The sequence below is a fragment of the Alligator sinensis genome, unplaced genomic scaffold, assembly GCF_000455745.1.
Source record: "Alligator sinensis unplaced genomic scaffold, ASM45574v1 scaffold782_1, whole genome shotgun sequence".
NCBI lineage: Eukaryota > Metazoa > Chordata > Crocodylia > Alligatoridae > Alligator > Alligator sinensis.
In genome coordinates this window covers 42,141-53,803 of record NW_005843078.1, presented here as the reverse complement: position 1 = coordinate 53,803, position 11,663 = coordinate 42,141, and the positions used below count along the sequence as shown (strand labels likewise).

At 52.0% G+C, this 11,663-nt stretch overlaps 1 protein-coding gene across 1 annotated transcript; it reads right to left on the bottom strand.

Annotated features, from left to right (window-relative positions):
• Window positions 1-429: 429 nt before the first annotated feature.
• Window positions 430-11,433, bottom strand: LOC102373116 (zinc finger protein 420-like). The gene is made up of 5 exons (XM_025193613.1): window positions 10,746-11,433; window positions 10,120-10,246; window positions 4,237-4,353; window positions 2,569-2,753; window positions 430-2,264 (listed from the first exon to the last, which is right to left on the bottom strand). The coding sequence occupies exons 1-5, from the start codon at window positions 10,965-10,967 to the stop codon at window positions 567-569; spliced, it is 2,349 nt and encodes a 782-aa protein (XP_025049398.1). The 5' UTR covers window positions 10,968-11,433; the 3' UTR covers window positions 430-566.
• Window positions 11,434-11,663: the final 230 nt, after the last annotated feature.

The following is an 11,663-nucleotide window of genomic DNA, read 5'->3' as shown; positions in this document are numbered from 1 at the left end:
TCCCCAGCAATCAATGTCCTCCTTCCTGCAACTCTGGAGCCTCACATACAAGAACCCTGGGACCAGGTGGGGAGGACAGAGCTGGGAGTCAGCTCAAGACAGGCCCAAGGCGTTATTTAGAGTGAGTTGCATAAGGGAGTGAACCCTATTTTGAAGGCACTTCTACTCCCCTTGGGAACACTGCCTGCTTTTAGAGGATGATGAGGATGGCACAGCTCCACGTCTGATTTAAAGATTGTCTTCTTACAAGTTCCCCAAGCATCCAGGTTGGCCTCTGCATGAGGCGTTTCTTTTAAACCCCTCCCCTCATCAAACTTTGGGGACCAGCCTCTGTGTCCTTGGGGTTCTGCAGGACCCTAAATGGGTCAAATGATGGGTGAACTCCTGCTGCAGTCCACCAGCATGAGGCTCCTTGCCTGGATGAAGACACTGGTGGGGGCAGAGCAGGTATACATCCCCAAACCCTTCCAGCATTGCTGGAAGAATTATGGATACTCCTGGATATGGATACATTGGTACTTGGTCAGTGTGGAGGAGTGAGGGGAGCACTTCCCACACGCCGAGTATCAATGTGGTTTCTTCTCTGTGTGAATAAGCTGGTGCCGGGCCACCTGGAAGGAGAAGGTGAAGCTCTTCCCACACTCCGAGCATCGATGTGGCTTCTCCCCTGTGTGGATACGATGGTGCCGGGCCAGGTCGGAGGAGCGAGCGAAACACTTCCCACACTCTGAGCACTGATGCGGCTTCTCCCCTGTGTGGACGAGCTGGTGCTCAGACAGGTGGGAGGACTGGATGAAGCTCTTCCCACACTTCAAGCATCGATGTGGCTTCTCTCCTGTGTGGATACGCTGGTGCTTAGCCACGCTGGAGGAGTAAATGAAGCTCTTCCCACACTCCGAGCACTGATGTGGCTTCTCTCCTGTGTGGACGAGCTGGTGCTTAGCCAGGCTGGAGGACAGAGTGAAGCTCTTCCCACACTCCGAGCACTGATGTGGCTTCTCTCCTGTGTGGACGAGCTGGTGCTTAGCCAGGCTGGAGGAGACAGTGAAGCTCTTCCCACACTCTGAGCACTGATGTGGCTTCTCCCCTTTATGGATAAGCTGGTGCTGGGCCAGGTAGGAGGAGCGAGCGAAGCTCTTCCCACACTCCGCACAGTGATGTGGCTTCTCCCCAGTATGGATAAGCTGGTGCTGGGCCAGCCTGGAGGAGCGAGAGAAGCTCTTCCCACAGTCCAAGCACTGATGTGGCTTCTCTCCTGTGTGCATACGCTGGTGCTGAACCAGGGTGGAGGACTGAGTGAACCTTTTACCACACTCCAAGCACTGATAAGGCTTCTCCCCTGTGTGGATACGTTGGTGCTTAGCCAGGCTGGAGAAGAGAGTGAAGCTCTTACCACACTCCGAGCACTGGTGTGGCTTCTCCTCCATGTGCACAGGCTGGTGCTGGGCCAGCTGGGAGGATTGGGTGAAGCATTTCCCACACTCCAAGCACTGATACGGCTTTTCTCCTGTGTGGATACGCTGGTGCTGAACCAGGCTGAAGGAGTGAGCGAATCTCTTACCACACTGTGAGCACTGATATGGCTTTTCCCCTGTGTGGATATGTTGGTGCTTAGTCAGACTGGAGGAGAGTGTGAAGCTCTTACTACACTCCAAGCACTGATGTGGCTTCTCTCCCATATGAATGAGCTGGTGCTGGGCCAGGCTGGAGGACAGAGTGAAGCTCTTTCCACACTCCGAGCACTGATGTGGTTTCTTCTCTGTGTGGACAAGCTGGTGCCGGGCCAGGTTGGAGGATTGGGTGAAGCTCTTCCCACACTCTGAGCACTGATGTGCCTTGTCCCCGGTGTGGATGCGCTGGTGCTGGGCCAGGTTAGAAGAACGGGTGAAGCTCTTCCCACACATTGAGCACTGATGTGGCTTCTCCCCTGTGTGGATACGATGGGGCCGAGCCAGGTTAGAGGATCGGGTGAAGCTCTTCCCACAATCTGAGCACTGATGTGGCTTCTCTCCTGTGTGGATGAGGTGGTGTCGGGAAAGGTCACAGGCCTGAGTGAAGCTCTTCCCACACTCTGAGCACTCATGTGGCTTCTCCCTTCTGTGCATGCACTGGTGCCTGACCAGGTTGGAGAGCTTGAACCTTTTCCCACACTTGGTATCGCGGTGCTGCACACACTGGTGCTGGGACAGGTCTTGCCAGCAGATGAAGTTCTTCCTGCACTCAGTGCAGCGGTGTGTCCTTCTGCCCAGGTGGATGCGTCGGTACTGAGACAGGGAGAAAAAATGGGTGAAGGTCTTACCATACATTACATAGTAGTACTGACTTTTCCCCCCTGTGGTACACAACCAGGGTTGAGAGGCAGGTAAAGGTTTTCCTGACCTTGGAGCAGGGCTGGGCTCTGCCCCTGTGCTTGGCAGTCAGCTCCTGCTTCCCTCTGACACCCTCCCCACTGCCTTGGCTGGGATGCAGTGCCTGTTTCCAGTGGATCTACACGTATCTTTCCCTGCACCCAGGGCTCTTTCAGGGTTCTGCCCCTTCTCCATTCTCACACCCAAATGGAGATGGTACCTGGTTCACGGCTACATTTTTCATCTGCTTCTGGGGTCTCCCCTGACTCTTGGGCCATTGCTCCTCCTCAGGTCTCAGGGAGTCCATCTCACCCAAACTCCCAGGGGAAGTCCATGTTGACTCCGGATCCGCAGGCCCTTCCACAGGAGTTTCCTCCTTAGCTTCTCTGAGGAGCCAGGCACTTCCTGCATGGGGAAGAAAAACACCAGATTAGTCCTTGTGCTGCTGGCAAGGGGCAAACATTGCTATTCCTTCTGCATGGATGGGCCTGAGCAGGCCTGGACCTTGGCCCTTGCGTTCCCTCAAGAAATCAAGGTCTTCCTTCCAAAACTCAAAGTGCAGGGAGTGAGGGAAAGGCAGGTCCTTGTGGCGGGCTAATGTTCCCTACTCAGGGGAGTTCAGAGTCAGACTCTCAAGGTTTCTGTCCCAGCTGTCAGCCCCATCACCTCGGACCCTGCTGAGACAAGGACATGTGGATAGGCATGCACCAATAAAGATTTTTTGAGTTGATACCGATGGCCGATTAACAAGCCATATCATCTGATAGCAATCCAACTGCCAATATGCAGCCTGGCAGCTTGGAAAGCAGTGTCCAGCTGATAAGTCTGCTGGGAGGAAGGGGTGGTCGGGGGGGCAGATCAAGGCCCCCATGGTGAGAAAGGGAGTAGGGTTGGGGCTGGGGAGGCGCTGCCCAGCTGGGGTAGAGTGGAGCAGGGTGCAGGATGGAGTCATGGCTTGTCCCCGGGTGGTGTAGCTCCTGTGACTGCGCACACTCTGGGGGAGGCATGTGGGGCATGTGTCCCCTGGACCTGCGCTGTGGCTCTCTCTTCTAAAAGGAGCAGGGCTGCATTTCCTGCCTCCTTCCAAGGCAAGGTCTGGTGCAGGGAATGAGCCCATGAAGCTTTCCTCTGCTGACAAGTCCCAGCTGGCCTGTATGGCACAGGAGTCTGAACCGGATGGAAGGCCTTGCCATGATCCTGAACCTGGACCCTGTGCTGAGTCTGAGGCTTTGTGATGCTCAGGCCCCCACAGCAGAAACAGGAAGGGGGCAAAACATGGGGGATTTCCTTCCTCCCACAACATGAGAGCTTTGGAAGCCCTCCCGCACCACAGAGCCATTTAATGCAGCCTGAGACCATGATGAAACACTTCCTGGGTTCCAGGTCAACCTGACCAAGAGAAGCCAGGGAGAGCCCCAGCTTTTCTCTTGTCCAACAGGAATGGTTAAACAGAGCTTCTGTACATCATCTCGTTTTCCATGGGGGACTACAAATCTCATCATGTTCTGGGGGAGGGTGTTAGAAAGGTAGGGCTACCTGGGCCCGGGAATGAACTCTTACATTACTGAGTGCAGATGCACATTTAAGATCATGGTATTCCTGGGAAACCAGATCTGGGCCAATAAATTGAGAGCAAACTGGATTGTCCCCTAAGAGCTGTAATTATGGGGAGAAGAAAGGAAAAGTTGCTTGTCTCCATATCGTTAGATATTCAGGAAGTCGGGAACAACAGCTGCCTGGACACGTTACAGTATAATGTACTGTCTTTCAGGTCAGCACCCTGCAATGGCAGCACAGGGCATGTCAGCGGTTCCCAGGCTGCCCTGGCACTCTGGGCATGGAGCATTTCAGAGGGGGGAATGGGGTGGAGGGGCCAGCCACAACTCACCTGGCAGCAGCTCCTCTGACCTGGAGATTTCCCCACCATCCTCATCATCACAGACCCACAGCTCCACCAATCCTCGCTGGATGCGGCAGATTAAGTCGGGTGTGGGACCTCGATGTCCTGTTTGGGACAGTGGTTAAAGAGCATTTGTGACTGGGTACTGGATGCAGATTAACCAACCGGGATTTGGGGAATGGATCCAATGAACTCAACGTTTCACTGAGAAAGAAGCATTTATGGTGAAAGGGAAGGCACTGTAGGGAGAAATCTTGAAGAGATAATGGTTCTTGTCACGCAGGTACTGGAGGAATGGTCATAGGAAACAAAGCCCAACCACTCCCTAGTATAGAAAGGGTATCAAACTGAGTCACCAAGGATAGGCATGGAGATACAGTGATCCGTGTTGTACTAGGGAGCAGAAAGATAAAGCTTTTCCAGTTTTTAAGGTACAAAATGAAGAGACATTGGACACACTTATGGATGGATATCATTTATCTCACCATTGCAACTCCGGTTAAAGGAACGAAAATGAGCTTATTCTCAGTGAAGGTTTAAAGTGAGGACCTGTAGCAGTGAAAAGCGTCCATGACAGGTGGCTGAAAATGAAACTGTTTTCTGGGAGCCAGGATAAATCAGCATCGCCAGGGCACAGGAAAAGATGGTTTTATAGCAATGGGAGTTGCAACTCAATCCAGCATCCCATCCAATGGGAGGATCATCCAGGAATGGAGATGAGTCCACAGGTTGGCAAATGGGGCCAGGTGTACAACAAAGTTCATCAGTCATGGAAATGACAAAAAGAAGGTGAAAAGACACACTTCATAGCATGTGAAAGCCCATAATGTAGAAATGGTCTATGTGGCCTTTGTTGAGCTACAGAAGGCATTTGAGCACTCCCCTAAGGAAATCCTCTGGGGGAAGCAGTGGGGAAAGAAAGCATCAGAAAAGCAAACTGTCCTAGGAAAAGGTAAGTACCTCAAGCCTGCACACAAGCAAGAAGAAGCCCCTGTATTAGACATCCTCTGGAAATGAAAAATGGTTTTCACAAGGCCCTGCACACCCCACTTCTTCTTATCACAGTGATGGGTGTCTGATCTGCAGAAGGATTTTAGGAGGAGGAGAAGAAAACTTCTGAGAATGGCAGAGCAAGCTTGAGAGCACAGGTCTTAATGTATGTACAGCAAAGCCAGAGTCTCTGGTGTATGAAGAGGAAGATATTAGGGAGGAATGCAGACAGAAACTTCCTGTGACCCTGTGGTAGAAGTACCTGGGTTACATCACGTGTACATCTGTCACTAGAGGAAGAGTTCAGGAAATGCAGCATCCACATGTTGTAGCAGCAGAGGAGATTAACTTCCAGTAACTTGTACCGAGTCATAACCAAAGGAGGAGAGAAAGGATTTAGATAGTACTACAGGTGCTATACATTGGTCCCATATCGGATTGGCACTATCATCGGGAAAATTGAGGATCGGCAATTGGCTTTTTTTTGCCCGATGTGGCCGTTAATGTCTCTGAGAAATGGCTGGTGCACATGCACAACCGCAGCAGGCACGTGGCCAGGAGCACAGCTTGGGGGCTTGGAGAGCAGCGTTAGCTGGTAAGTCTGTTGTGGGGGAAGGGGCAGGGGGAGGGAAGGGTAATGGGGGGGGAAGAGTGAGGCCCCCTTGGTGAGGAAGGGAGCGGGGCTGGGGCAGCACTGCTCTGCTGGGTGGGGGGTGGCTGGTGGTTGGGTGTGGGATGGAGCTGTAAGCAGCTTGTCCAGAGGTGGCTCCTGCCCCTCCGATCACCCCAGGAGGCATGGGGGGCATGTGCCCCCAGGTCTGTGTGGGGCAGGGTGGGGTGCCGATGTGCTGGGGCGGCATTGGGGTCTTCCCATCAGGGAGGACTGGGCCAGGCTGCACTTAGGGCGGATGGTGGCGATGCTTAGAGCAGGGTTATGGGGGAGGGGGGGACTGTACTTGCTACAGCAAGTTTTGTTGTGGCTGCAGCCCCCCCCATAGCTGCCTTCCCAGTGCTGCTGCCGCCTGCCCTGAGCGCAGTACGGCCCTGCTCCTGCCAGGAAGACCCCGGCGCCACTTCCAATCCCACCCCGCAGTGGCAGTGTGCCCGAGCTCAAGCATATCCGGAGGCACATGCCCCCCATGCCCTCCTGGGGTGTGTGCAGTGGCAGGAGCCACCACCTCCCACACCCCCCAGACGAGCCACTTGCAGCTCTGTCCTGCACCCTACCATGCCCCGGCTGAGCAACGCCTGCCCCAGCCCCACTCCCTCCCTCACCGCATGGGCCTCGATCTGCTCCCTGCATGCCCCTTTCTTCCTCCCACCCCTTCCCTTCCATCAGACTTACCGGCCCAATGCTTGATTCCAACCTGCCTGGCTGCATATCGGAATCGGATCTGAATCGACTGATATGGCTCCTTAAAAATTGGCCATTAGTCTTGGCCCAAAAAATCTCTATTGGTGCAACCCTAGATAGTGCAGAACTGAGCATACTATGGCTGTTAAATGTGTTTGGACAGGACACATTAGTGAAGGAGAAAATTAGAAATATTCCCCAAGGAAGAGCTGTTAGTGAGTTGATGTACGACTTCACAGATTTCATAGATTTCTAGGGTCAGAAGGGACTTATTAGATCATTGAGTCTGATCCCCTGCTCTGGGCAGGAATGAGCGCTGGGGTCAAGTAATCCCAGCCAGGTGCTTTTCTAATCTCCTTTTGAACACCTCCAAGGTAGGGGAAAGCACCACCTCCCTTGGAAGCCCGTTGCATGTTTTGGCAACCCTCACCATAAAGAATTTCTTTCTGATGTCCAATCTAAATCTACTCTCCTTCAGTTTATGGCCATTGTTTCTAGTAAGTCTGAGGGGCACCCTGGTAAACAGAGTATCTCCTATTCCCTGCTGACCCCACCGATGAGTTTGCAGGCAGCCGCAAGATCACCTCTCAGCCTTCTCTTGTGGAGGCTGAAGAGACTCAGGTCCCTCAATCTGTCTTCATAGGATCTTACCTGCGGACCCTCAACCATACAAGTAGCCCTCCTCTGAACCTTTTCTAAGTTATCCACATCCCTCCTGAAGTGCAGCACCCAAAACTGGATGCAGTGCTCCAGCTGCAGCCTTACTAATGCCACATAGAGGGGCAGTATCACCTCCCTAGACCTGCTCGTGATGCACCTACTAATGCAGGAAAGAGGGCGGTTAGCCTTACTTATTACCTCGTCACATTGGTGACTCACGTTAAATTTTGCATCAACTACAACTCCGAGATCTCTTTCTGCTGCTTTGCTACATAGAATGGTACTTCCCAGTCTATAGATGTACTTGTGATTGTTTCTCCCCAGGGGCAGAACTTTGCACTTATCTTTGTTAAATTGCATCCTATTCTGATCCACGCACCTCCCCAGCCTGTCCAAATCCACCTGAATTCACTCCCTACCCTCTAGTGTGTTTACTATACTCCATAGTTTGATGTTGTCTGTGGATTTGGACAGAGTGCTTTCTACACCCTCATCCAAATCACTGATGAAGATACCGAACATTATTGGTCCAAGTACAGAGCCTTGGGGGACACCACTGCCCACATCTCTCCAGGTGGAGACTGACCCATCCACCACCACTCTCTGGGTGCATCCCATAAGCCAGTTTTCCACCCACCTGACCGTGAAAAAATTTGCATCACAATTACTTAGTTTACTTGTAAGAATTGGGTGTGACAGGAAAACAGACCTTATGATGAGAGCCTGAGAGCCATGGGACTCTTCAGCCTGGAAAAGCGCAGGCTCAGGGAGGACCTGGTGGCTGCCTATAAGTTTATCGGGGTGTTCACCAGGATGTGGGGGAACGTCTGTTCACCAGAGCACCCCAAGGGATGACAAGATCAAACGGTCACAAACTCCTTCAGGACCATTTCCGGCTGGACATAAGAAGAACTTCTTTATAGTCCGAGCCCCGAGGTCTGGAATAGACTGCTGTCGGAGGTGGTTCAAGAACCTACTTTGAACGCCTTCAAGAGAAATGTGGATGTTTATTTTGCTGGGATCCTATGACCCCAGCTGACTTCCTGTCCCTGGGGCAGGGGCTGGACTCGATGATCTTCCGAGGTCCCTTCCAGCCGTAATGTCTATGAAATCTATGAAATGTGATCCTTATGATTTTTTCTAAGGTCTGTCAGAACCAAGTAGTTGTATGCCTATAGCACAGTGGAACATTCCTTTGGTTTGATCCTTAGTGGAATCTCCCGCCATAGTGGAAGATCCCGCTGTCAATCATTCTGAATGTTATGGCACAGTGGAAAATTCCGCTGGTGGCAGTAACTAGGTCACGGTGGAAAATTCTGCTATGTCAGAACCCAGTAACTATATGCCACAGTAGTGGAAAAATTACAGCTTAGAAAAAGTTCCCGCCAACTTTATGCAAATACGCACACCACCATTGGCCGGTTCCAAATTATTCATATTTGGCGACTAGCGATTGGCTTGTTAGTCATATAAAAATTAGAGCAGTTTCCGCCCACGTTGGAGAACTCAGAGAACTCGGAGAACTCCGCACATTTCTCAGAGTTTGGAGAACTCCGCATACACCTTGGAGTTGGAGAACTCTGTGCTTTTCTCGGAGTGAACCTGGCGAACTGATCACCCACCAGTGACTCCCCGTCCTCGACCCTCCCGACGTACCCCGACCCCGGTACCGCAGTAAGCCGATTACGGGAACTTCATCCCGGTTCTCTCGCGCTTTTAAGAGAGTCTTTGTAACTCGTTTGTAATTGCAACTAAGCCAGTCAACTCTGCCTGCGCCCATACATCAGTGGCGTAAGTAAACAATCTATTTGTTACCAATACGCATCTGTGCCTAATTTTGCTCCATCGGTCAAAAGTACCCGCCTGCCGTTTTGGGCTACTGGCCACAGCCCGGCCTACCACTCAACCGCCACAAGGTCTTGCCAAGAAGAGAGGTGAGGCTAACCGGCCTATAATTACCCAGGCCCTCCTTCCTCTCCTTCTTAAAAATAGGGACCACACTGGCCCTTTTCCAGTCTTCTGGGACCTGTCCTGAGTGCCACAAGTGTTCAAAAAGTTGTACCAGCAGTTTTGTTATGACACCAGCCAATTCCTTTAGTACCCTTGGATGAAGATCACTGGGGCCTTGTGACTTAAGTACGTCCATCTCCTCCAAGTGCCCTTTCACCGTGTCAGCACTAACCGTTGGTGGACTGGTATCTCCCTCAAACTACACTAAAGTCTCACTGGGAGGTGTGTTTGCATCCGTGTCAGGGAACACAGATGCAATGAAATTGTTTAAGAGCTCAGCTTTGCCATCCTACCTGTTATGATGCCCCAGTCCATCCTGTAGTGGCCCTATGTTACCCTGAGCCTTCTTTTTGCTCCCTATGTATTTAAAGGAGGACTTTTTGTTACCCTTAATCTTTACTGACAGCCTGAGTTCTGTTTCTGCTTTGGCCTTCCTCACTGCTTCCCTGCAAGCGCGGCCAAGCACGTATACTCCTCCTTGGTGGCTGCCCCCTGGTTCCACAGCCTGTATGCCTCTCTTTTTCGCTGTAGGCTCTCCTGGATTTCCCTGCTTAGCAATGAATTGAAGATGATATGAACATCGAGAGAAGACGAAGGGAAATCATGTTGTCAAGGAACTGCTGGATATGGAAGCACCAGCACTTACAAGAATGGGGAAGACACTAGTGAAGGTGGTCAAATGAAATGAAGGAGGATCTATCAATATGGTATGTGAGAGAGGTCAGAGCAGTGGGGAGGAAATGGACTGAAACCACCCTTCAAAGGTGTGTGAGGATGAGACTGCTGAGAAACAGGAAGAAGACAATAAACTTCAGAGTTCACATAGCTCCAGGGAGAAGCAAAAACCAGCGCTTTACCCAGGGAGACGAGGGCTTGAAAATTCCTCAGCATCTGGTCCCGGTAAAGCACCTTGTCCTCATCTTCCAGCAGCTCCCACTCCTTCCGTGTGAAATACACAGCCACGTCCTGAAACACCTCCTGGAGCTGCAGTCACAAACATTACACCATCAGTGTCTCCTCTTCCAGCTGCTTCCAGCCCCCACAGCCCTGTCTGCAATCACTCAGTACTACAACTAATTGCAGGCTTCGTCATGACAGGTAGGGGTGCAATATTTCCCAGTCTTCAGCTGACATGAGATGTGGATGCAGCTGTGCACATAGGAGTCCACGTGTCAGCTTTAGCCCAGCTCATCACATTTTATTTGCTTGGTCCTTTGAGGCAGCCTGGGCAGCACTTTTAAGGCAGAGAGCCCTGGCTCCACGCGCTCTGACAAGGCCTGCCCATGCCAGCACCCCCCTGGATACCTGCACTTGGAAGGCTGCTCCTGCTAATGCAGCTTGGTGTGTTTGCAGCCTCCATCACCACAAGCTTGATGCTCTTTGGGTCTCTCTGCACCCCCAAATCTTTACACCACCCCTGGCTCTTCCTGCAATCTGCCCCAGCTGTACTCTCACCCCCAACTGAACGTAGTGCCTTGCTTACCTCCAAGCTCTCCCCCTGCTTCGGAGGTTTGCTCTGCCGCCTCTGCACTTGGCCTGGCTCAGGTGTCAGGGAGCCTCTCTCCTCCCGACATCCTTGGGAAGTCCTCTGCAGCTCCAGGTTTACAGGTCCCTCCTCAGGAGGCTGCTGTTCAGCTCTGCTCAGAGTCCCAGCACCTGTGGGGTGGGGAAAAGATGCACAGGTGAGCCCTGGTGCTGCTGGCATGGGGAAAGCCCTGCTAGTCTCCTGTACTGGCCTGGGACAAAGGCAGCCGGAGGCTTCAGTGTGTGGAAAAGCGGGGAGGTGGAAGAATCCAAGTCCCACAGGTATGGCTAACAGACCTCCACAGGCACGAAGCTGGAGATGAGCCCCGATAAGTCTATCCCAGTGCAGGGTGGTGATCACAGCACCATGACAGAGCCTGCACAAATATCACTGCCTGGGAAAGAAGCTCGAGGGATGTAGGGACTGTATCAGATCCACACATGAAAGGCAGGGGGAGGGGAAATGCAAAGGTCCTTCTTCTCCAGGGAAAACAAGGACAGGCACTATGTTGGAGCACTGACCCCGCCAAAATGTCCTGGCAGACAGGCGGATGGTGCCTCCTGCTGCTGGAAAGGGTAGAGCTACCGCTCCTTACCTGCTCCTTGGGGAGGGCCTTGTCTGGCCTTGTACCTGAACTAGCCAGAGGCCACTGGGGAGTCCCATTTCCCCATCACCCGCACCAGCCCCTTATTGGGCACAGAGGGCTCATGGGGGCATGAGAAAGGGGTGAGTAAAGGACTGATCCTTAGAACAGCAATCAGGGTGAATACAAATGAATGATTTTTTTAAAGGATTTTTTTTATTTAAATGAGACTTTATACATGTAATAGTATATTTTTAATATTTTAAAGATGCTTATTTAAAAAGAATAAACCT

Excerpts from the sequence above, each read along its gene's own strand:
- LOC102373116 (XM_025193613.1), bottom strand. The coding sequence starts at position 10,967 with ATGCCAGCAGCACCAGGGCTCACCTGTGCATCTTTTCCCCACCCCACA. Across the intron at positions 4,354-10,119 it reads TCAAGCCCTCGTCTCCCTGG|GACATCGAGGTCCCACACCC; the intron begins GTAAAGCGCTGG and ends TGTCCCAAACAG. Across the intron at positions 2,754-4,236 it reads GTCAGAGGAGCTGCTGCCAG|GAAGTGCCTGGCTCCTCAGA; the intron begins GTGAGTTGTGGC and ends TTCCCCATGCAG.